General features: G+C 47.1%; 2 protein-coding genes across 2 annotated transcripts in view; both read left to right on the top strand.

Moving 5' to 3' along the window:
• Positions 1-13025, top strand: part of TPST1 (tyrosylprotein sulfotransferase 1) — an 88127-nt gene extending 75102 nt beyond the window's left edge. The window contains 1 exon segment of the mRNA XM_006878301.1: positions 12715-13025. Coding sequence (XP_006878363.1) covers positions 12715-13025 — 311 coding nt within the window.
• KCTD7 (potassium channel tetramerization domain containing 7) lies at positions 12976-24700 on the top strand. The gene is made up of 4 exons (XM_006859721.1): positions 12976-13211; positions 16701-16870; positions 23816-23994; positions 24324-24700. Exons 1-4 carry the CDS (start codon positions 13068-13070, stop codon positions 24698-24700), a joined length of 870 nt encoding a protein of 289 aa, XP_006859783.1. The 5' UTR covers positions 12976-13067.
• The last annotated feature ends 494 nt before the right edge of the window (positions 24701-25194 follow it).

Genomic DNA, 25194 nt, shown 5'->3' with positions numbered 1-25194 from the left:
CTTAACAACAACAACAAAATATACCAATTGCCCTGGAATTGACTGACCCATGGAGATCCCGTGTGAGTTGCAATAGAATTAGGCTCCATGTGGTTTCCAGTGGTGGTTCTCAGAAATAGATGCCCAGGTCTTTCTTCCAAGTCACTCAATAGAGTGATGTTGAACTTACAACCTTTCAGTTGATATCCAGGTTACCTTAACCTTTTGCACCACCTAGGGACATGCTGTGCACTTTTAAACTCACTTAATTCTCTTACTTCCCCTTGGAGGTGGGTGCTATTACTGCCCACACTTTAGTAGAGAATGAAACGTTTCTTTAGGGAGGTCAAGCCCCTTGCTCCAGGTTGGACAGCTGATGAGTGATGGAGTCAGGATGCAAACCCAGAGCCCACGCCCTCCACCACTGCTCTACCTCCAAATATGCATCTTTATGTAAGACCGATCTTGAGGGACAGTTGTTTGTCACAGTCATGGCCAGCAAGTGACACTGGACTTAGTGATTTTCGAGGTGTCTTCTGTGTACTAAAAACTGTAAGCAGATCGCTACCCTCAGGAATCAGGGTTTTGGTGAAAAGCAAGAAAAATACAACAAAATGGAGCCATGGGGCAATTATCAGCCAAACAGGTCTATCTATGTTAAGTGCTGTCAAATTGGTTCTGACTCATAGTGACTCTATATAGGGTTTCTGAGGAGCAGCTGGTGAGTTTGAAGGAGAACAATTACACAAGGGAGGCATGCACTCCTTGGACTTTTGGAGATCCAACTATTGGAGATCCAAAGGGCAGCATTTACCCAAGGATGGAGTTTAGAAGGGTTAGGAAAGGAGGAGGAATGGAAACAGGAAACCCAGGGAGGAAGTGCGATGAGAGATGTTAACATTGGGGGTTACATTCAATGACGTGAAACGAAATGTGTGTGAATTGTTGAATGGAAAATGGATCTGCTCCGTCAACTTTCACCCAATCCACAACAAAAAGTGAAAAAGAAAAATGCAATAAAGTAGTTATTTCGAGCTTCAGGTATCACAGTTTAAGAGTTGTTGTTAAGTGCTGTCAAGAGTCGGTTTCGACTCACAGTGATCCTGGCTGCCAAGGAGCAGGAGCACTGGTGAGCTTGAACCGCCATCCTTGTGGTGCAAACCGACCTTGCAGTCCAGCACCTTTAACCCACGGCGTCATACCAGGACTCAAGTATTACCTACCAAAGACTGGCCTGGTACGGTGTGGGTAAGCAGTGGTTTAGGCAAGACTCCACTCAGTGCTGGCCCAGAATCTGTATACAGACCTTGCTTTAAAGGCGTGGGCCTTTAACCTTTTGGTTAACAGCCAAGTGCATTAAGTGTATCATTTAGAGAGATTCCGATCTTAACCTGTCCACTGCCATCAAGTGGGTTCCAACTGATAGCTACCTGTATAGGGTCTCCAAGCCTATAATCTTTACGGGAGGGAGCACAATGCCTCATCTTTCTCTGTGGAGTGACTGGTGGGTTTGAACTTCTGGGTTTGAACTTCTGACCTTGTGGTTGTTGTTGGGTTTGAACTTCTGACCCTGCGGTTGTTGTTATGTGTGCCGTGGAGTTCCGACTCATAGTGACCCTGTACAGGGTTTCTGAGGCTGTAAATCTTTACGAGAGCAGAAAGCCTCATCTTTCTCCCGCGGAACAGCTGGTAGTTTCGAACTGCTGGCCTTGCGGTTTGCAGCCTGATTTGTAACCACAGAGCTCCTTAACGAGAACAAGGTCTGCCCAATTATTAACCTACGGAAGCACCAAGGTTCCTTAATCCTAACAAAGCAGTTCATTATTTTGAGTATTACAGTGGATGTATGTGGGTGTGTATTTTTTCTTGTTACACATAAAAGTAAGTGACATTGATTCTCCCTTTGGAGCTTTTTGAAGTGCCTTGGTACTGAAGATCTAAAATTAAATCTTTTTTTTTTTTTTTTAATTGAAACAGCCCTTTTATTGTCAGTAGATACTGTAGAAATACACTGAGAAGAAAAGCTAAAGAGCCCCCTGGTGGTCAAATATAGAATGACTATTGAGTTTATGGAACAATTAACCTGACAAACAGGTCGTTTGTTGCAATGTAGCTTATAAAAACAAAATGTGAAACAACCTTATATAATAGTAGGGATTGTTTCAATGAATTATGCTCCATCTATGCTCCATCTGCACAGTAAAATACTTCAGCCATTAAACATGACATTAGGGGAAAATATTTAATAACATGGAAAGATGTAAGTGAAAATTGGAGGTCATGAAACTCTTCTGCTTTTCTCCCCATTCTTATTATCTAAAGAACAGGTAGAAAAAGAAATACAACAACCGATCAACAGTCTAAAGAGACTTGTGTCTAAATGTCAACAGTATTCAGTATTATCTCTTTGTGGTGGGGTCCTGAGGAGTCCCATTTTCTTCTTTCTGCTGAACTCTATTTTCTAAATTTGCTGTTGTGGTTAAGTGATGTTGAGTCGGTTCCGACCCATAACGACCTTGTATGGAGAGGAGTAAGCTGGTAGCTTTGAACCACCAACCTTGAGGTTCAAACTGACCTTGTGGTCCAGTGCTGACCCTACCACACGAGGACTCCAAAATGTATTATGTTGTTGCTGTTAAGTGCTGTTGAGTCGGTTCCGATTCATAGCAACCCTGCACAGGGTTTCCAAGGTGGATTTGAACTGCTGACCTTGTTCAAACCAACAGTACAGTCGAGTGCTTATCCTACAGCACCACACCAGGATTATAAATGTACTATGTTGTTGTTAAGTGCCGTTGAGTCGGTTCTGACCCATAGCAAGCCTGTATAGGGTTTCCCAGGAGCGGCTGGTGATCTTGAACCACCGACCTTGTAGTTCAAACTGACTTGGACTTTGCTGTCCAGCACATTAATCCACAGCGCCACACCAGGACTCCATAAGTGTACTATGTTGTTGTTGTTATCAAGTGCCGTCGAGTCAATTCCGACCCATAGCGACCCTGTATAGGGTTTCCAAGAAGCATGAATTACTTCTGGAAAAAAGCAAATAACTATGTCTTAGTTATCTAGTGCTGCTGTAAGAAAAATACCGTAAGTGGATGGCTTTAACAACTAGAAATTCATCCTCTCACAGATTAGGAAGCTGGAAGTCCAAATTCAGAGTGCCAGTGCTATGGGAAGGCTTTTTCTTGGTTAGTTCTGGGGAAAGGTCCTTGTCTCCTTTTAGTATCTGCAGGCCCACTATTCCTTGGAGATCTCTGTATGTTTTGATATCTTCCTCCGGATATAGGAAGTTCCCATTGTAGGGAACCTACTCTACTCTCGGCTCTTCTAGCTTGGTGATAGGAGGTCTGGGCGCTCACTTCTCTCTCCTTTTATATCTTAAAAGAGATGGACTCAGGATACAGCCTAATTGTGTAAATTGCGTCTGGCCTCGTTAATATCCTAGAAGGCAGGATTTACAATACAGAGGATCATTACATCAGATCAAAGCTGATCCTATCACATGGGGGTGATTGCATCCTATGAGATCTCTTCTTGGAGGTGATTAGTATATCTGAACTGCTGAACAAACCACTAAGAATCCTGGCCCAGTCAAACAGACACAAAGTCTGAACCATACGATAAGCCCTGGACTTCGAGATTTACTGAAGCTTATGAGGTTTTCTGCTCCCGTGAAGATTTTAAGCCTCGGAAACACTATAGGGTCATTATGGATTGGAACCAACTTGACAGTACTTAACAACAATTTTTTTTTTTTTTAAAGAAAGCAGTCACAAGATTGAACAACATACTCTTACAGATTAACAAAAAGAAACAAAAAAAAAAAGGGTTTTAGTGTTGGTACAATGGCAGCAGCGATGAAATTCTACATGATAACAATTGTGAGGATGACACAGGGCAGGGCAGCGATTCATTCTGTGTGTACAGGGTCACTGTGAGTTGGAACCGACTCAACGGCACCTAACAGCAACACATCTGGTGAGACTTTCGATTGACTTGCCATTCATCTATTTTCCGCTAAGTCTCATTATTTAGTCACTCCTGCCAATGAAAATGTAATATATAAGCATCTTAAAACCCAGCTATTGGTTGTTCCTCATAGACGAGTAACAAAAGCCAGAGTCTCAAGCGAATGGAGACGCTCATCTTCTCACTCAAATCTGGGTTGTCAGCTCCTAGAACATTTAGATGGAGCACATTTGAAAAGATGACAATGCCACGAGGATGGATTTTAAGTCTGGCCTCATCTCGTCATTCTGTATCATTGCTGGCTGCTCCCCACAGCAATAACAGAGCAGAGGACGGAAACCATATGGTCCATGACACTGTAAATATTTACAGGAAAAAAAGCAAGCAGTGCCGTGCCCTTAAGTTGGATCCTGTATTGCCTCAGGATGTCTTAATGTCTCATCGTTCCATAGTGTTTTCAACCGCAAGGACTCTCCAATGGAAGCTCCAAGCCCATGTCAAAACTCCAGAGCTAGGAAGCCCTGAGAGAGCCAAAGGGAGAGGTGTTGTCCTTTCATGGCGTCTGAGAGAGGCAAGTTTCTCCAACTGACGCCAGCGCAGTTGTTCCTGAGTGGATGATGGTGCCTGGGAGGAGAAGCCTGTGGAATGGTCAAGAGGTCCCGTGTATGAGAAGCTGGGGTACATCCTATCAGGATGCTGTTAGATGCCATCGAGTTGGTTCTGACTCGAAGTGACCCAGTGCACAACAGAACAAAACACTGCTCAGTCCTTCACTATCCTCACAATCACTGTGACGTTTGAGCCCATGGCTGCAGCCACTGTGTCAAGTCATCTCATTCAAGGTCTTCCTTTTCTTCAATGACCGTCCACTTTACAAAGTGTGATGTCCTTCTCCAGGGACTGGTCCCTCATGATAACATGTCCAAAGTATGAGAGACCAAGTCTGGCCAGCCTGGCTTCTAAGGAGCATTCTGGCTGTCCTTCTTCCAACACAGATCTGTTTGTTCTTCTGGCAGTCCATGGTACTTTCAATATTCTCTTCCATCACCATAACCCAAATGTATCAATTCTATGGTCTTCTTTATTCATTTTCTAACTTTCACATGCATATGAGGCGAATGAAAATACCATGCTTTGGGTCAGATGCCCCTTAGTCCTCATAGTGATAACTTTTATCAAGGTGCACAGGATGATATTTCCAGCAAAATAATCTTTTTCCACTTGCTAGAATCATATTGAAGCAATAAATACAGAAGCTGTAAGTTGGTTGAGGCTCAGTTGACAGACCAGTAGAACAGACACTGGGAAGAGGGGTAGAGATGAGGAAGTGGCCCCATTCACACACACACACACACACACACACACCATCAATGAGACTTGACCAGAATGCTTCTATAGGAGACTTGAGAGGGAGCTACTGGGGTACATGGTGGTGGCTGTGTGCCACTGAGTCGGTTCCAACTCATGGTGGTGATGGTGTTGTATTGCGGAGTTGCTTCCGACTCATAACCACCCTGTGAAGGGTTTCCGAGGCTGTAAATCTTTTCAGGAGCAAAAAGCCTCATCTTTCTTCTGCAGAACAGCTGGTAGAACTACTGACCTTGAGGTTGGCAGCTCAGTTGGTAATCTACTACACTACCAGCAATTCTACTGGGGGACGTAGCCCATGAGATAGTCAAGTGCAATATGAAGTAGAACAACTATGGTCTCTCAAACCAAATTCATAAAACACTTCTTTCCTAGAATCTTAGAAGCGAGTTATGTTTGCATTCGTACTTGCTATTGGGAGGAACCAGTCCCTAGAGATGGACATTATGCTTGGTGAAGTAAAGGGTCAGCCCAACAGAGGAAGACCCTCCACGAGATGCACGGACACCGTGACTGCAACACCGGACTCAAACAACGATTGTGAAGCTGGTGCCGAACTGGGCACTGTTTTGTTCGGAACTGATTTGATAACACCAAACAACAAAAAATCTTATACTTGTGCTTATTGATTTATTGTTTTGAGTAATAAATGAAAATATAAAACATATCCGAAGCTGAGGCTTTCTACTCTGGGAAGGTTTTTAAAGTCTTGGAAACCCTGTACAGGGTAGCTATGAATCAGAACCGACTCGATAGTACTTAACAACAACAACATGTATAAAGTGGAGCCAAGCTTAGGATGAGAGAATTGGGTCTTCTTGTGAAGATGGTCATGCTAACCCATGTGATGTTCACCCCAAACCAAAGAACTCCCAGCTTTCAGCTCTGGATAAGACACTCCAGGACCTTGAACCACTCAGGGGAACTTTATTCTTGGCAGCCCAGGATAATGGCGTTCTGGAATTCTGCACCTCTTTTGATATTAAAATAGAAAAGACCAATCTGTGGATTAATGCCCTGGACTGCTAACAGAAAGATTGAAGGTTAAGCCCACTCAGAGGCACCTCAGAAGAAAGGTCTGGTGATCTCCTCCTCAAAACTCAGCCCTTAGAAGCCCAGCAGAGCGCAGCGCTATTCAGACACACATGAGTTTGCCAAAAATCTGCAGCAACTAGGTTTTTGTTTGGCTTTGTTTTTTGGCATAATTGTTTCAATGTCTAACTTATTTTAAAATCAAAATTAAAATTAAAACAAGGGGATGTGGAAATGAAATTGGACGTTTTGATTCCTGCGTACATTGCCTTGCTGATTGTTAAAATGGTTATTAAACTCAAATTGGGAGAGAAAGTTCTGGCGTTCTGAGACAGCGCTTGGAAAATGTGTTAGCAGTTAGGTAAAACAAGACTCATGCTTTTTTCCCCTGCGGCCGCCTGGCACTGGCCTGGGAGTCTCTCCGCAGCTGGAGGGCACCAGCTGCTGCCAACCCCACTGCCCCAGAAAGTCTGTTCCCAGCCTTCCCCACCACACAGGGTTCCTGGGCACTGACCTTACATCTTTCCCACGTGTCAACAGAACCGACTGGAAAATGGCATTTTGAAAGGAAATCCACAGCCCAAAACAGACCCCGGAAACTCCAACACATTCTGCAGCCAACGCCTGACCGCCTGACTGTCTGACCGTGACCCTGGTCGTCGCCCCTCAGTTCTGTGGTTTTCTCATGGGAATTCCTAGGAGATGAGAGGCCATCTGGTAGAGTGGACACATGGAAGGAAGGAAGTCCTTGATAACATTGGTGAATTACTCAAACTCCTTTTTTGTTTTTTAACGTTTTATTTTTATTTTTTACTTTTTATTGTGAATTGAGAGAGAGTAAACAGACAAGATCATCAGCTCTACTTCGTTTTGTTTTACCTCAATGAGTACACTCCCCTCCCTGTGACAACAGTTCTCCAATCCTTCCGCTCCGTGGCTTCCCTTTTACATCTTGTTTTTTCACAAGTGAACAAAGTAACAATAATTGATGTGCACATACAAAACAAGAAATATATATTCATTTAAATGTCCAAAGGGCACATTTTGCAAGCCAGCCTCCTACCCACAGGCACACTGCCTTTCTCAGTCCATGGGTCTAGAGACCTCAGCTGCTCTAGCTCTCTACACCATCACCTCTGCCCTCACTGCTTTTCAGGGTAGGATCTCACATGCATCACTCAATGCTCTTCCTTCTTGATGGCCCTGGGGTCCTCTGTTCCTGAAGTGAAAGATTCACTACTCCCCACTTTTAGTTACACATCTTCTACAATTACAGTTGTGACAGTCAAAATGAATCCTGCTAACTATTACTCACAGTTGAATCATAAAATCCGATCTCTTTCATCCCCCACCCCCTCTCACCATATCCATCTGGAAAAGAGGAAAGCTAGCTATTCAGTGTGGATTCTACCTTACCCTCCTCGTTCTGAAACTAAGCACATTCATGAATGTTTGTAAAGCAGTCACTTTGTGCCTTTATAACTCCCCTCCCCCTGACTTTTTGATAGTTAATGTCTAAGTTGCCTGTCCCTATCACTGAGGAAACAACCTTATTCCTTGTTATGAAGAATCTTTCCATTTCGGTTGGAATTTTGAGCAACTGCATCCATAAGCAAAGATCCAGCTCATCAATTTATAGTAATTTATACTTGCTCCCTATATTCAGATAAACATCTTTCTCTTCAACTGGCCAAGTTCTGGTAAACTAGCCATCCAAGCTAGGTCAAATGGGTATTATCGGCAAGTTTGGGAGTTCACACACGTCTCCTTACACTTCAGACCAGCTTCACTCTCAGCTCTAGCCCACGGTGGTTAGGTCAGCATACATGTGCTGGGGAGTTCACACATCTCCCTAAACCTCAGACCAGGTAGCCCTTCCTCTTTCTCTCTCTCATCTCCAGGTCAATTGGTGTAGATGGAACATGTCTACACTCAGCCCATGCCTTCATTGCTGCCTTCCCCCCCCCTTCCCCCACAGTCACAAATAGACCCGTGCGGTCATCAGGGAGTGAACTAGGTTGCTCAGGGGCTTTCCCTGATGGGCTGCCTTTTTTTTTTTTTACAGTGATGGCTTCAAGGCAAACAGCTTCCTTGATACTCTAACAGATAAGCAGTCTCCTTTTTTTCTGCTGGTCTTTCTTTTAATAAGTACCTTCTGTTCTAGCCACACTGGGTTGGTCTGCATGTCTTTTGTAGTGAGAATGCCCCACCTCTAAAGGTTCTGGGTGGGGCTCAGAATTCCACTTAAGGCCCATGTTCCACAAAGGCTTAACAAGGAACCTATTTCCCTAAGCATATTCTAATTCCCCCTTTAGCTAATCCAATCAGTTATAGGCTGAAGACCAGTTTACAAGCTTTCTGTAACCATAATTCCCAATTTTCATTTCTATCACACATAAATGTCTGTTTTAAAATAGTAGGCAAGAGGAACAAATATCCACAAGACAGTCAAGCCCCTAAACGTTTTTTCTCTCCTTTACCCACTCAGACTATGTCTCGATCCCTGTATCACAGCATTGTTGTTCCAAGGTTGTGCTTTGTTAGTGTTGTTAGGTACCATAAAGTCAATACCAACTCATAGTGACCCTGTGCACAACAGAACGAAACACTGCCTGGTCCTGGGCCAGCCTCACCATCTATGCTACGCTTGAGCCCATTGCTGCTGCCACTGTGCCAGTCCATCTCGTTGGGGGGTCTTCCTCTTTTTCTCCAACCTTCCATTTTACAAAACATGATATCCATTTCCAGGGACTGATCCCTCCTGATATGTTCAAAGTATGAGAGACGAAGTCTGGTCATCCTGGCTTCCAAGGAGCATTCTGGCTGCACTTCTTCCAATGCAGACTAGTTTGTTCTTCTGGCAGCCCATGGTACTTTCAATATTCTCCTCCAACACCATAACTCAAAGGCATCAGTTCTTCTATGGTCTTCCTTATTCACGGTCCAACTTTCACATGCATATGAGACTATTGAAAATAGCTTGGCTTGGATCAGGGGTATATTAGTCCTCAAACTGACATCTTTGCTCTTCAACACTTTAAAGAAATCTTGTGCAGCACATTTGCCTAATGCAATATGTCTGATGTGTTGCTTCCATGAGTGTTGAGAGAAAATGATCCCAGCAAAATGAAGTCTTTAACAACTTCAATCTTTTATCCATTTACATGGATGTTATTTACTGGTCCAGTGGTGACAATTTTTGTTTTCTTTACATTAAGGTGCAACCCATACTGAAGGCTATGGTCTTTGAGCTTTATCAGTAAATATTTTAAGTCCTCTTCACATTCAGCAAGCAAGGTTATATTATCTGCTTATCACAAGATGTTAATTAATCTTCCTCCAATTCTGATGCCACATTTATCTTCATATAATCCAGTTTCTCTAATTGTTTGCTCAGCATACAGACTGAATTAGTAAGGCCAAAGGCTACAACCCTGGCACACACCTTTCCTAATTTTAAATTATTCGGTGTTCCCTTGTTCTGTTTGAACAACTGCCTTCTGTGTCCAGGTTCCTCATGAGCACAATTAAGTGTTCCAGAATACTCGGCAATGTTGTCCATAGCTTGTCATGATCCACAGAACTGAAAGCCTTTGCATAGTCAATAAAGCACAGGTAAACATCTGTCTGATATTCTCTGCTTTCAGACAAGATCCATCTGATGTCAGCAATTATATCCCTTGTTCTACGTCCTCTTCTGAATTTGGCTTGAACCTCTAACAGTCCTCTGTTAATGTATGCTTGCAACCATTTTTGCGTTATCTTTAGCAAAATTTTACCTGCATACTGAGTCAGACTGGACCTACCTCAGCAGGCCTGTCTCCATCTGTGGGTTCAGCACCCAGGGGAGAATCTGTCACTGGGAGTGTGACGTCACTAGGGCTGGTGTTTCCCTACCCCCCCCCCACACACATACATTGTGCATTAACCAGTAAGCATAGTGTGATGCTATAGGATAAACACTGGACTGCTAATCAAAAGATTGGTGGTTCAAATCCACCAGTCGATCATTGGAAATCCCATACAGGATTGCTATGAGTTGGAAGCAACTCAAGGGCACTTAACAACTACAACCTGGTATTCATCGTGAGCGAGGTTTGCTCAGGCGTGTGCTCATTTGCTAATCTATGGTGCTTGATTTCACATGAGTGTCATCTTTGACGTGATGAGAGACAGGTGACAGTATGCATGCAGATTGTTGGGAAGACACAATTGGACCCATGTATACCTTGCTTATTCAGTCATCCAGCCCTGAGCCATCCCCTCCAGGACTTCCTCCAGTACCAGACCATACAGAATCATTGTTGGTGGTGTTAAGTGTCATGGAGACGGTTCCAACTCATAGCGACCCTGTATAGGGTTTCCAAGGATCAGTTAGTGAGTCTGAACTTCCAACCTGATGGTTCAAACCAACCTTGAGGTTTAGTGCTTATCTACAGTGCCACACCAGGACTCCACAGAACCATTAGTCATGTTTATTATCAATTCTAATTATAGAAGTCCTGGTGTGGATTGCTAACCATGAGGTCAGCAGTTCGAAATCAACTTGACAGCACTTAATACCAGCAATCATAAATTTAATATGTGATAAATATAGTTGTAAGGATTCCTGGTAGCATAGTGGATTACAAGCTGGAATGCTAACCATGAAGTCAGTAGTTCAAATCTACCAGTCGCTCTGCAGGAGAAAGATGAGGCTTTCTGCTCCCATAAAGATGTACAGCCTCAAAAACCCTATACAGGGTTGCTATGAGTCGGAACCAACTCTTTGGCATACAGCCATCACCACCATAGTTGTTAATTTGCTTAAATGGAATATTGCTTAGATTATGTGAATACTAACCCTACAATTGTTGTGTACAATCTTTCTATGTTGATTACAAATATTATTAGTTACAACATTATTAGTAACTGATCCTTTTAATTTTTTTCTTTTAATTACTACTTCATTCTCAAGAAAGCTATTGAATAGGTTCACAAATACTAATTACCACATTATTATAGCTAAAACACCAGAAAATTTGACAAAATCACCCAGTATCAAAACACTGACAGCAAAGAAAACATTGCGCAGATGAAAACACGTGATTCAAGCGCATTCTTCTAATTGGGGAATAATACAGTTCTGACCCGAGCACATTATTGTTGTTGTTAAGTCGTTGATATTGATGCGGTTCTGACTCACAGCAACCCTGTGCACACAGAACAAAACACTGCCCGCTCTTGATGTTACTTTTTGGTCCATTTCTGAGCATTTTTGCTTTCTTTTCATTGAGGTGCAATCCATACTCCCGATTAGCAAATCAGTTTGAGTTGTGCCCCATCACAAATGAAGGTCCCAAAGGCTTTGCTCCATTCATTTAATTATGGTGATCTCTACTTTGAATCCTATTTTACGTGCCTTCTGCTTGGGGGACTCATCTTCCGGCACGACATCTGACAAGGTTCTGCAGTTATCCGTAAAGTTTTCAGCAGTCCACCTCTGCTTCTTCCTAGTGTGTCTTAGCCTGGAAGCTCTGCTGTAAGCTCTCCACCATGGATTGCCCTGCTATTTAAAACAGCTTCCAGCATCACTCTGGTAGCGTAGTGGTTACGAATCGGGCTGCGAACCTCAAGGTCAGCAGTTCGAAACTACCAGCTGCTCCGCGGGAGAAAGATGAGGCGTTCTGCTCCCGTAAAGATAAACAGCCTTGGAAACCCTGTACAGGGTCGCTATGGGTCGGATCCGACTCCACGGCATACAACAACAACAACAACAAAAGCATCACATCAACATGCAGGTCACCACAGCATGACAAACTGACAGAAGATTGGTGTACACATTGCTGTTGTTAAGTGCCATTGAGTTGGTTAGCAACCCTGTATGGGGTTTCCGAGGAGCAGCTGGTGGGTTTGAACTCCCAACCTTGTGGTTCACAGTCGAGAGCTGATCCTACAGCTAGTATCAAAAAGTAAAATGGCAGAGTCTTAGCCTTGTAGTTATATTGGTACAAGTAAGCTGGGCTTGGGAAACATGTGTTTGTTGTAACTTAACTAACAACAAGGATATTTTTACATATAAAAAATCAATTTCTGTTGAAACACTGCACAAAAATTTTATAGGCAGTCATTTTGGTTGTCACTCGACTGACAGTCCGCACCCATCTAGTTACGCCATTGAATCACCATAATGATGATCAACTGCTCCTCGTTTTCTCTGGTGTCTTCAAGCCTGGCAGTGGGCAGGTCTGAAGACCTGGCTGCACCACATCCTAGGCCATTTGGCCTGGAGACACTATGCAGGCGCCACCCACAGGGACAATGAGGACGCCCGGCTTAGAGGTGGTAGCAGCATGCACTGCACTAAATGAGCACCCGCCCTAGGCATCACCCCGCGCGCACCCGAACCCGGGATCTCGCCGCGCACACCTCGTCTCGAGCGCACCACCTCCCTCTTAGAGGGACCAGCGTCCGAGGGAGGAGAGGACCAATCAGAGAAGAGTTTGACGCAGGCCCAACGCTTCTTCTCGGGGATTGGGCAACCTACTGCCTATCAGGGGCGGGGCTCGCGGGGCTCGACCAATGGGGGAGGCGGTCGGGTGAGGCCCGTGGCCGCGGTGGTCTCGATCCGGTCCGCAAGGGGAGCGCCGCCCTACGGCCCGCCGCCGCCGCTGCGTCATGCGGAGCGCTGCTAGGCGCTAGTGCTAGAGCCGCGCCCCCTGCTCAGAGCCGGAGGGATGGTGGTAGTCACGGGGCGGGAGCCAGACAGCCGTCGCCGGGCCGGTGCCATGTCCAGCTCCGACGCCGAGGACGACTTTCTAGAGCCGGCCACCCCGACGGCCACGCAGGCCGGCCACGCGCTGCCGCTGCTGCCCCAAGAGGTACCCGAGCCGGACCTTGGGGTGGGGGTCCGCGAGGGCGTGGGTCGGGCCCCCAACCAGTGATAGTCAGTGCCCCCTGTCCCCGTGCGCCCCTCCTGCAGGGACTACTGGCCCCACCCCACCCCACCCCCATCCTCAGAGGAGGGCTGCCTGTCCGCTAACAGAACCCGGAGTCCGGAGATGCTGATGTCTTCCAGGGCCACCCAAAACCAGCTCTCTGGGAGGGCTCCCAGCCGGCTGAGAAGGGTGGACACTCCCCCATCTCTCCAGCTCACTAACATGATGCCCCTGGTGGACTAGATTCTTCTCACGCCTATTGAGATGACCCTCAATACCAGGGAAAACAGGAAGCAGGTGGGCCCTGCTGGCCTCTGATGGGGAAAACCAAGAAAGAGCTGGAGGCTACGTGGTGTGGGAATATGGGATGAGGGGACAGAGTCCGCGAGGGTCCTGTGGGCCTGGTGAAACTCCTGGAAGCAGGTATTGTTACTGAGGACCCCAAAGACCCGTTTCTACAGCTGAGAGCGGGCTGGGCACTACTAGCTCCTTACTGAGCCCCCTGACACTGTGTGTCCCTGCTGGCCTCACTTTGCTCTTCTAGCTCCACAATGTGAGGATCAGGTGAGGACCTGGGTGTGGAATGTGGTGTGACAGAACCCAAATCCTTGGTGGGTTCATATCATACACACACACACACACACACACACACACACACCCAGAAGATGTGCTAAAACAGGCAGGCCTGGCCTCACTGGGCCTCTGAGCTTCTCCATCTTAAGAGAGCTTCTGAAAATCAGCAAAACTCTAGCAGCACTCATGACGCCCTCTTGTGGGTCAGAGTAGAACTGGGCACCATATGGTTTCAGAGCCACATTGCCAGGCCTTTCTTACGCGGCACCTGTGTGTGAATTCAAACAGCCAACCTTTCTGTTAGAAGTACTCCTAGCGGTTGGAAGAAGTGGACTCCTGTAGGCACCGTGGTGCTGTTCTTAACAAGGTCTAAGGGTCCTTCTGTGTGTTGTCTGAGGAATCATTGGTTTTGAGGAAAGGAGCACAGGGCTGGAGCCTGGAGGTCAGGAGCCTGGTGCCAGCTCCCCAGTGTGCACTCTCCTCGGGAGCTCCAAGCTTTATTTTCATTTGTTTTTCTCTCTCTCTGCCTCAATCTTCTCATCTCTAATATGGGAAAGTACTTGGATGGTTAGGAGCTATTCTTGGAAAAGATTTTAAGGGCTCCACAAATGTAAAAAAACCTGTGTCACTAATTTGTAATATAAAATGTATTATATTTATAATGCAGTTGGGAATGTATTGTTTCCAAACACTGTCTGTTTGCTGATATGTAGTGCTGTAGGATAAGCACAGGACTGCAAGGTCAGTTTGAATCATAAGGTCAGCAGTTCAAACTCATCAACTGCTCCTCAGGAGCCCTATACAGGGTTGCTATGAATCAGACAGCACTTAACAACATCACACACAGGTAATGAGCTCTGGTGTGGTGCTATGGGATAAGCACTGGACCGGTGCCACAAGGTCAGCAGTTCAGACTCAGCAGCTGCTCTCAGAAACTCTATACAGGGTTGCTATGAGGCTGAACTGACCAATGGTGTACATCAACAACAACAGTAATATGTACAGTAATAGTTTTACGGGAGTTATAGAAGACGCTGGGCGATGTTCACTGGTAGAATCTACTCCCGTCTGTGTGTGATTCTCGGCCAATTTGGGTTCGAGTCCTGACCAGTGCACCTCTGCACAATCACTTCCCATCTGTCATTGCTGACTCGTGTGTTGCTGTGATGCTGAACATGTTTCAGCGGAGCTTCTAGACTAAGGCGATTAGGAAGAAAGGCTTGGTGATGTAGTTGTGATAGCCACCCAGTGAAAACCCTGCGGACCACAATGGTCTGATTCATAACCCATCATGAGGATGACTCAGAACTGGGCAACATTTTTTTCCATTGTACATAGGGTCACCATGAGTTGGGTACTGACTAACAGCTGCCAACAACATAAAATAAGCGGAAGGAATTTCTACCTCCTTTGGGCAACACCACACACGTCCATAGAACTGTAATTGTCTGTCGAGTTCATTCATTTGTTCATTCATCCACATTTAATGACTATTTTGGTCTTGGCTATACAGCGCTCTGGATACATTGTAGTTAATGCGTTTGTAGCTCCTGGTGTAGTGGGTTACATGTTTTTTATTTGGCAGTTTTAATTCACTAACCACTCCCTGGGAGAAAGAGGCAGCTTTCTGTTTCCATAAAGATTTATAGCTTCAGAAATCCTACATCAGATCACTGTGAGTTAGAATCGACTCAGTGACAATGGTATATAGATATTATTTCACAAAGTGTTGGAAAGCAGCCAGAGAGAGGTCATAATGATGAAAAGTATGCACTGGGATATATTTTCCATTAACCAAGAAGGGAGAATTATTACTGGCCTCATGTCTTTCAGATGCAGTGGGTAGACACTTAGGCGGGAGAGACCATCAACAAAAACCACCAAAGGGCAGAGCATATAGTAGGGACCTCAAGTTCCCCAGGGGAAATCTCTGCCATCTCTTACCTGTTATTCCTCCAGCCCTTGGTGCCCAAACCCTGGCCAGCCTGGAGACTCATCTACATACAGAGTCAGTAGGAGAGGCTGGTGGGGAACAGAGACTGAGGAATAAACATCTGCTGAGCCCTGCTTGGCCGATCATACCCTCCCAGAGGTGTCTCAGAAGACAGGCCAAGTGATCTGTCATGGGAAGGTCACAGCCCTGCCTGCAACCCTGTGGAGCAGTCTTGCTCTGCTCCTCACAGGGGCACCACGAGTTGGAATCGGCTCCATGGCAACCAACAGCAACAACATCTTGAGGGCAGGCAAGGGTACCAAACAATAATCTAACCCAGTGCCCTTGAGTTCATTCCAGCTCATGGCAACATCATCTGTTACTTAGTAGAACTGCTTTCCATAGGGTCTTCTTGGTATGGAAGCAGATTGCCAGGTCTTTCTTCTGCAGTGCTGCTGGGTGGGTTCCAGCGCTGTGGAGCAGTCCTACTCTGTAACAAAGAGGGGTGCCATGAGTTTGATTCTACTCAACTCTAGTGGGTTTGCTTTTGGGTTTTAGAGGTAAACTAGTCTTTGGATGGCTGAAAGGATTAGTGTGCTCAGCTGCTAACAAAAAGGTCTGTGGTTCAAGTCCACCCAGAGGCTTCTTGGAAAAAAGGCCTGGTAATCTATTTCCGAGAAATCAGCCTCGGAAAACCCTATAGATGACAGTTTTCCTCTATACCCTGGGAATCCCCCTGAGTCGGTATTGACTTGATGGGAACTGGCTTAGGGGCAGAATGGGTAGGACTTGGCAGTTGGTGGGTGTGGGGAAGAGGAAGGAGAGAGAAGAAAGCATTCCAGTGGAGCCCTGGGCTTGGGACTTGGGTGACAAACTGTCTGCCTCTCAGTCCCCCTGCCTGTGTGACCCCAGTGGTCCTTTTCCAGTTTCCTGAGGTTGTCCCTCTCAATATTGGAGGGGCCCATTTTACCACACGCCTGTCCACCCTGCGGCGCTACGAAGACACCATGCTGGCAGCCATGTTCAGTGGGCGGCATTACATCCCTACCGATGCCGAGGGCCGCTACTTCATCGATCGAGATGGTGCCCACTTCGGGTAAGTCTCTCTGTGAACCATCAGCTCTCTAGTCCCTGCAGGTGAGTCACTTAGGCTTGGGTTTGGGCCTTTGACATCTTCATGGGACCTAGAAGGTCCCTGGGTGGCACAATGAGTTTGCGCTAGTCCTGGCTTGTTTCTGTAGGATAAACACTGAACTGCTAACCACAAGGTCGGTGGTTCACACCCACCAACCGCTTCTGGAAACCCCATACAGGGTCACTATGATTCGGAACTGACTTGACACCACTCAACACCACTACTAACCTGAAAATTGTTAGTCCATCCCAGCCAGTGGCCACAGAACAAAGGCTTGGTAAACTGCTTCCGGAAGGATTATTGTTGCTCTTACTGGTTTCTTTTGAGTCTATGTTGCCACTTCTGGTGACCGCATGTGTTACAAAGTAGAACTGCTCCACAGGCTGCCCTTGGCTGTAATAATACATGTATGTATAATAGTGTTTTCAGTGAAGGTTTCCCCACACAAATTGTTCAGTGATACTGCGTACGAGCTTCCCAGTGCATGGACATTCTCCATTCCCAGTCTGGTTGTTTTCTTTTCATTTAGCTAGTTCCCTGCCCTCTTTTTTTCTTGTCTGTAACCGTAATGGCAGCACATCGCCAGCCCTTTCTCCACAGTATCACCAGGTGGGTTTCGGCTGCCACCCTGTAGGTTACGTGGTGTTGCTAAGTGCCGTCAAGTTGGTTCTGACTCATAGCAACCCTGTATCGGATTTCCAAAGCTTGAAATCTTTGCAGGAGAAGAAAGCCCATCTTTCTCCCACAGAGTGATTAACAGTCCAGTGCTTATCCTATGAAAGTACCATGCTTCCCCTTTAGGTTAGTAGTAAGGCACTAACTGAACAGGCAAGAAAACCCAGTGGAGCACATTTCTATAACCCATGGGTCGCCATGAGTTGGAATTGGCTTGACATCACTGGGTGAGTTGGTTGGTTGGTTGGTTTGTTGCTGTTTTCATTGTACCCAGAAGAGAAGATAATGTGTTCATGGTGTTTATTAGATGTACTTTCTGAACTGCATCAGAATTCTTAGTTCCTTTCTTAAAGGGGACAATGACAAGTAGAGACGTCCCAGGTAGTAACACACTGGCTGGAAGTGACAATCCTGCTTTGACCAGGAAGTTGTCATCTGTGTGGAAAGCAATAGGCATGACTCCACCTAGAGGCGAAGGACATATAAAACAACCTCTCAGTGCTCTCAGATCCAGATTCCAGGGTTCCATGGGGCCGTGGTGACCAGTGGTGGGCCTCAGACAAACCAGCCAAGAGAGACGAGGGGAGGAGCCAATGCAGAGCTGCCTCTCTTTGATTTTGTCAGGAAAAGTCTTTCCGAGAACCTTCTATCATTCATGTCATTTGGCTACTACATTGTAGAGAAACACCATCTCAAAAGGAAGAGCACCCGATCCAAGAAAGGGTCACCTTAGCCCCCAAATCCAAATCCACTACCATTGAGTTGCTTCCGAGACAATCATCGATCTTTCCAGGAGCAGTTAGCCTTATCTGTCTTCTGTGGAGCAGCTGGTGGGTTTGAACCACCAGCCTTGCACTAAGCAGCCCAACACCCAACCCGTGGCACCACCATGCCATCGTACGCATAAGCAGTTTAAAGACTTTGAACCTCAGTTTCCTTGTTGGCAAAAGTGGGAATAATTATAGCTGCTCCCACAGGCCTGTCAGATACAAGGATCAAATAAAGAGCCCTGTTGTGATCCCAGGGGCCCTGGGTGATATGTACGGTTTGCACTTGACTGCTAACCCAAAAGTGAGTGATCTGAACACAGCCATTGGCACTGAAGAAGAAAGGTCTGGCAATCTGCATGCATCAAGATGACAACCAGGAACAAAACCCTATGGAGCGCAGTTCTCCTCTGTCTCAGAGGAGCACTGTAAGGTGGATCCACTCCCCAGCAGTGAGTTTGTTATCTCCTGGCTGGTTTGATCTCTGGCCATGTCTCTTTCAGGAGCTCAACACTTTGGAGTGAGTCAGAAAACTGAAGTTGGTCCTTGACCTTGAACCAGATGGCCAGAGAGGGAGAAAGCCCTCCCACCCCTATGTCTTTATATGCTGGTCACCAAGCAAGAGTACCCACACACAGGAAGAGGTCTGTGGCCTCATCATTTCCCCAGTGGACTGTCAGCTGTGCCCAGAGCTGAGAAAACAAAGTGTCACTTCACTCTGCTGAGCTATAAAAAGATTTCTGTGTACAGGCTGTTTGGGGGAAGACAGTGCTGACCCTGGCTGGCAGCTCCAGGCAGCAACCTGGACTGGGACTCAATCTCAATGCTGGTTCTCCAGAACTCTCGCCAGTAGTTCTGATTTGTGGTTTGGTGTTTTAGCTGTTTGTTGTGGTTCGGGTGAAAGTTACCAGAGTACATCAGTTTCCCATGCAACCATTTATACACATTTTGTTTCATGCAAGTAGTTGTCCCCCAGTGCTCTCCCCACTTCCTCCCTGCCCCATCCCTTCTTTCCACTCATCCTTCTGGTCCCTTCCTGCCTGCTGAGCTTTGGAGAGCAATGCTGCCCTTTCAGCCTCCTGTGTCTCAGTGCAGTGAGTGGTGTGATTGTTCCTTTTACAGACCTGTTTGTTGTTTGACTGAAAGTTGATTTGGGGTTGATTTCTGTTCCATATGGGCCGCAGTCTTGAGGGACCCATCAGTTTCTATTAAACCAGCTTTTTATTTTCCTTCCACTCCATCCAGGACCTTCTCTCGTGATCCTGATAGAGCAGTTGGTAGCGGAGACCGGGCACCATCTAGTTCTTCTGGTCTCAGGCTAGTGGAGGCTGTGGTTCATGTGGTCCCTTAGCCCTTTGGGTAATTGTTTCCTGGAGTCTTTGATTGTCTTCTTTGCTAGTTGACCTTGGTGTCCCCCGAGTAATAGGAGATCAGTCTCAGATGGTGCACGAGGCAAGGGACAGGGTTTCACTCTAGGCTAACGCACCTGTCCCTAGGTGGCACTTCAGCGATCAGGGAACCGGGCACAGGCCTGGTGGGGGATACTGTGGCCTTCCTGCTCAGGCCACTGGTGAGTCACCATCAGACCCAGATGAAAGAGAGGAGGGGCTCAGGACACGTGGAGACAGAGTTTTGAACAGGAACAGCCTGTGTGGAGCCAGCTGCCTCAGCCTCCCCCAGGGCAGGTTCCCCATGTGATTAGCACACTGGGAACTGGACTGTTTGTGTCGAAGTCAGGAGCAGAGCAGGAGTGGCCTGCAGCCAGCCTCAACTGCACTGAAGTCCGGCAGCCTGGGCTCCTTGAGCAAGGGCATCCTTGGCCTTGGAGCGCAGTTCCTGACTCTGGAGTGGAGAGGAGAGCACGTGCTAAGGTTAATGACAGGGCTGGACTCCTGCTCCGTGGGTGGTGTCAGCAGGGTGGGGGGACAGCAGCATCTTAAAGTCACTCACATATCCCTCCCTACAGGATAGCTCTGCCCAGACCCACCAGCTAGAAACCTGAGCTCCTCTCAGCATCGCTGAGCCTGAAAGAGAATGAGAAGAGTGGAACTTTACTTACTGTTTTAAAATTCAACATGTGATTTTATTCAGCCCCAGAATTGGAGTCTCTGGGTGACTGCTAAACAAAAGGCCTACAGTCTGAACACCCCTAGAGGCACCTCAGGAGAAAGGCCTGGTGATCTGCATCTGAAAGGGCATGGCCTTAAAAACCCTGTGGAGCCGGTTTTTTTGGTTTATTTTTTATTGGTTTATTTATCTTTTTGTTGCACAAAGATCATTCAACTCAAAGAGCTGAACTCTCCATCAGTCTTGGAAGCAAGATTGAAAATAATGATGACTTTTATGGAACGAATCATAATTGTTGTTGTTGTGATTAAGTGCTATTGAGTCGGTTCCAACCCACAGCGACCCTGTATAGGGTTTCTGAGGAGCAACTGGTGAGCTTGAGCCACCGAGCCCACGATTCAAACCGACTTTGCAGTCCGGCATTCTAGCCCACAGCGCCACACCAGGACTCCTAATCTGATTTACCAACACAATCCAGTTTGTAAGATCCAGTCAGAACAGGGACTTCCCAGGGTTGCTGCCGGCCAGTTCAGTTCAAGGCAAAGGTCAGCTCAGGTTATGGTGACTCGACTACCTTTTGGGATCCCACAGGGTTCATATGGACAGATTTTCTCAAAGGACACAAGCCAATCACAGGGGCTGATTAGGGAGAAGTTTTAAGGAAACTGAAAACTACATTGGTGAAAAAAAGGCCAAGAAAATTGTGTCAAGGATTTGGTTTTCATCTTGACAGTGCACCTGCTCATTCATTGAGAATAACCAGGGCTGCCCTATGAGAATTTTTTTTGAGAAACTTTATCCCATCCACCCTCCAACCCTGATCTTGCCTCTTCAGACTTCTTTTTTCCCCCCCAAAAACTCAAAGAACATTTCAACAGAACCTGATTTGAGTCCCTCCAGGATGTTCAAACTGCCATGTTCATGGGCTCATCAAAGAGCCCACAGTTCTTAAGGGGAGGGGTTAGGAATGTGGAACCACCACCTTCAGGAAGTGTGTGGACCTAGATGGGAGGAAAGGAACCTTCAGGAAACCATAGCTTCAGATGTTGGTGTCTTTGTTTCATAAAGGTTTCTATGATTTTATAGCAGCTCTTTTTGATGTACCCTCATATATAATAAATTAAGAAGTGAGTCTTCCGACTTTGTTCTTCTCTTCCAACATTGCGTTAGCTATTCTGGGTCTCGTGCCATTCCATGCAGAGTTGAAGATTGCCTTTTCTATTTCTGTAAAGAAGGCTGTTGAAATTTTGATTGGTAGTGCATTGAATCTGTAGATCATTTTGGGTGGTATTGCCATCGTAACACTATTAAGGGTTCCTGTCCATGAACACAGAATGCCTTTCTGTTTTTTTAAAGTCGTCTTTGATCTCTTTCGGCAGTGTTTTGTCATTTCCATTGAATAAGCCCTTTAAGCCCCTGGTTAGATTTATCCCTGGCTGTTTTATTCTCTTGGAGTCCTGGTGTGGCGCTGTGAGTTAATACACCACCAGACTGCAAAGCTGTTGGAACTGCAAGGTCAGTGTTCAAGCTCACCACCTGCTCCTTGGAAACCCTATACAGGGTCGCTATGGGTCGGAATCGACTCGACAGCACTTAACAACAGTTTAATTCTCTTAGATACTATTGTAAATGGGCTTGCTTCCCTAATTTCCCTTTCAGATTTCTCAGCACTGGTATGTAGTAACCCAACTGGTTTTTATTTGTTGTAGAAGAATGCTGTTGAAAAGTAGAAAAACGCAGAACAGAATTTCAAATTCTCATGGACTCTAGACTTTCAGGAGCCATGGTGCCTGAATAAACTCCTGAAATCATTTTAAAGCAGAACAGTAGTTCAGTTTAACGAGTCAGAAAGGCCTGCTTTGACGGGTATAATCCTTCTAGAACTCTCTGTATGGGATCAAATTGACACCAGCAACTGGAGGTGTTAGACAGGAGCCTGAGGGGTGGTACGTTCATATAAACGGGGAGGTGAGGGAGAGAACCACTAGGAATAGGGAGGGTGAGGGTGGTTACACATCTGGAAGACTCTCATCTGGGTCACTGGTTTGTACTTGTAAAGACGGTTGAATTGGTGTATCTCTTGCTGTGTACCCTGTACTCATAAAAATAAAAACAGACTCTGCTTGTTCTGGCTTAGGAAAGGGCACCCTTTTGTAGGTTTTACCTCCAGGAGCCCCATTGGTTTCCCCCTGAAGGCAAGAGAAAAGTCCCCTCCAGTTCTGGGGCAGGAGGAAAAGAAAAGTCACCATTCTGAAGCCTCTCCTGCCTACTCTCTCTTGTTGACTAAGAGGTGGAGAAACGGGTTCTGGGGTGGCGCTGTCGGATAAGCACTTGACTGCTAACCACAAGGGCAGCAGTTCAATCCCTGCCACTCCTGGGAAACCCTACACAGGGTCACTGTGAGTCAGAACCGACTTGACAGCACTTAACAATTGGCAGCAACAGCAATTGTTGTTGGGAATACCAAATGGTGCAGCGCAGTTGAAAATAGCGTGGCAACTCCTCATCAAGGCAAACATAGAACTACCATTTGACCCAACAATCCCTTTCCAAGTGTATACCGCCCACAAAAACTGAAAGCAGGAATGCCAACACAAACTTGTCTACCAGTGTTTACTGAAGCTTTATGAACAACAGCCAAAAGGTGGAAACCAGTGTTCCCCACAGAAGAATGCCTAAACAAACGGTGGTCTATATGTATAAAAAGAGAAACAAAGGCCTGCTCAAGCTGCAACAGACATGGGGCTTGGAAAGGTTGTGCTGAGTGCAAAAAGGGCGTGGGGACCAGGTCTGACTTCCTCTAGTTTCACGAGGTGGAAAAAGACACTCAAAATGGGCGCAAGGCAGAGGTCGTACATGCCTCCCTCCAGTCTCTAACCTTCTTTGCCGTATTCTCCCATGGCACCCTGCTTCTCTGCTGCTTCCTCAGTGGCCATACAGAATGCACACACAGAACTCACAGTTACGTACTTTGTTAGGGAAATATTCAGCATCAGAAGTAGCTCAGGATACACACTTCTCTGGTCAGCTAGGCCACAGGCGAGCTTCTCTAGTGCTCGGCCTCTGCTCTGCTCAGACAAGTGCTTTATGCTCCCTGAGCTGTACTGGTGAAGGCCCAAAGGACACCTCATTCTTCACGCCAACCTCCTGCCTCCAGGCCTTGAGACCTGCTCCCTCTGTGGGCAGAAAGCCCGCTACTCCACTCTCCGTGCCGCTGCTTCTGTGCAGCATGGTGCTCCTTTGCACACACAGGTCCTCAGAAGCCATAATTGACTCGATGGCAACAGGTTTTGTGAAGGAAGACAGGCTCAGAGAGGTTAAGTCCCTCACCCCAGTGGCACAGCAGGCAGCCTGGTGCTGAATCCCACCTCACCAACCCTCTTTCCTTCCTGCTCAGAGACGTGCTGAACTTCCTGCGCTCTGGGGACCTGCCGCCCCGGGAGCGGGTGAGGGCTGTGTACAAGGAAGCCCAGTACTACGCCATTGGAGCCCTTCAGGAGCAGCTGGAGAACATGCAGCCGCTGAAGGGCGAGAAGGTGCGCCAGGCCTTCCTGGGCCTCATGCCCTATTACAAAGGTAAGGGGTCAACTGGCCAGGATGGGGCCTGTGGGAAGGAGGGGCCACCTTGTCTGGGACAATGACAGTCGTCATTCGCCTGCCTGCTTATCCTGTTGGATTTTCTGTGGAAAACCATGGAGTCCCTGGGTGGTGCAGTTAATGAGCTCAGCTGCTAACCCAAAGCTGCAGGTTTGCGTTCACCCAGAGACACCTTAGAAGACAGGCCAGGCAGTGTCGCCGTTGCAGGGCCTGTGGAGGGAGCACCCCTGGGGTGACAGCTGGGAGTGGGACTGAGAAGTCCATCCTGGCCCACAGAGCCCCTCCCCCCATGTCTGGCCCTCCTGCAGACCACCTGGAGCGGATCGTGGAGGTTGCCCGGCTGCGCGCGGTGCAGCGGAAGGCCCGCTTTGCCAAGCTCAAGGTGTGCGTCTTCAAGGAGGAGATGCCCATCACACCATACGAATGCCCACTGCTTAGCTCCCTGCGCTTTGAGCGGAACGAGAGTGACGGGCAGCTCTTGGAGCACCACTGTGAGGTGGACGTGTCCTTTGGGCCTTGGGAGGCTGTGGCTGACGTCTATGACCTGCTGCACTGCCTGGTGACAGACCTGTCGGCCCAGGGCCTCATGGTGGACCACCAGTGCATCGGGGTGTGTGACAAGCACCTGGTCAACCACTATTACTGCAAACGCCCCATCTATGAGTTCAAGATCACATGGTGGTGAGTAGCCTGGCGGGAGGTCCCCAAGGGCCGCTTCCTGCCTGCCCCAGGACCTTCCAAGGGGGACGGCAGCAGAGGCGTAGCTGTGAGTGCACGTGGCTCATGGGGTCTTGCCTGGGCTTGTCCCGGAAGTCCAGAGAGGCTCTGTCACCTCCCTGGCCCCTGGCCTGACGGATGAGTTCTGCCCCCGTAGAGGCACATAACCAGACTAGCGTAGGCGTAAGCACTTCCTCCTGCAAGCACCTGCCCTCCCAGTGCTCAGCATGTAGGTGTAAGCACTGACTACAAGGGGGGAGGCCCCAGGCAGCCCCTCAGCCCCTGACTGAAGGAGAAAGAGCTCCACACTCTGCAATTCACCTCTCCCCCGACTACTCAAGTTGTGGCTGGACTCTCCCAACCGTCCCCAGCATGGTTCCCAGCACTTTCTGGAGACGTAGCTATAGTTGCCGAAGCCGTGTGCCAGGTGGACCTTAGAGACCCACTGTGTTTACAGCCCTG

The sequence above is a fragment of the Chrysochloris asiatica genome, unplaced genomic scaffold, assembly GCF_000296735.1.
Source record: "Chrysochloris asiatica unplaced genomic scaffold, ChrAsi1.0 scaffold00034, whole genome shotgun sequence".
NCBI lineage: Eukaryota > Metazoa > Chordata > Mammalia > Afrosoricida > Chrysochloridae > Chrysochloris > Chrysochloris asiatica.
The sequence above is the reverse complement of the archived record's forward strand: the minus strand, read 5'-3'. Positions and strand labels throughout refer to the sequence as shown.

Excerpts from the sequence above, each read along its gene's own strand:
- KCTD7 (XM_006859721.1), top strand. The coding sequence starts at position 13,068 with ATGGTGGTAGTCACGGGGCGGGAGCCAGACAGCCGTCGCCGGGCCGGT. Across the intron at positions 13,212-16,700 it reads TGCCGCTGCTGCCCCAAGAG|TTTCCTGAGGTTGTCCCTCT; the intron begins GTACCCGAGCCG and ends GTCCTTTTCCAG. Across the intron at positions 23,995-24,323 it reads CCTCATGCCCTATTACAAAG|ACCACCTGGAGCGGATCGTG; the intron begins GTAAGGGGTCAA and ends GCCCTCCTGCAG.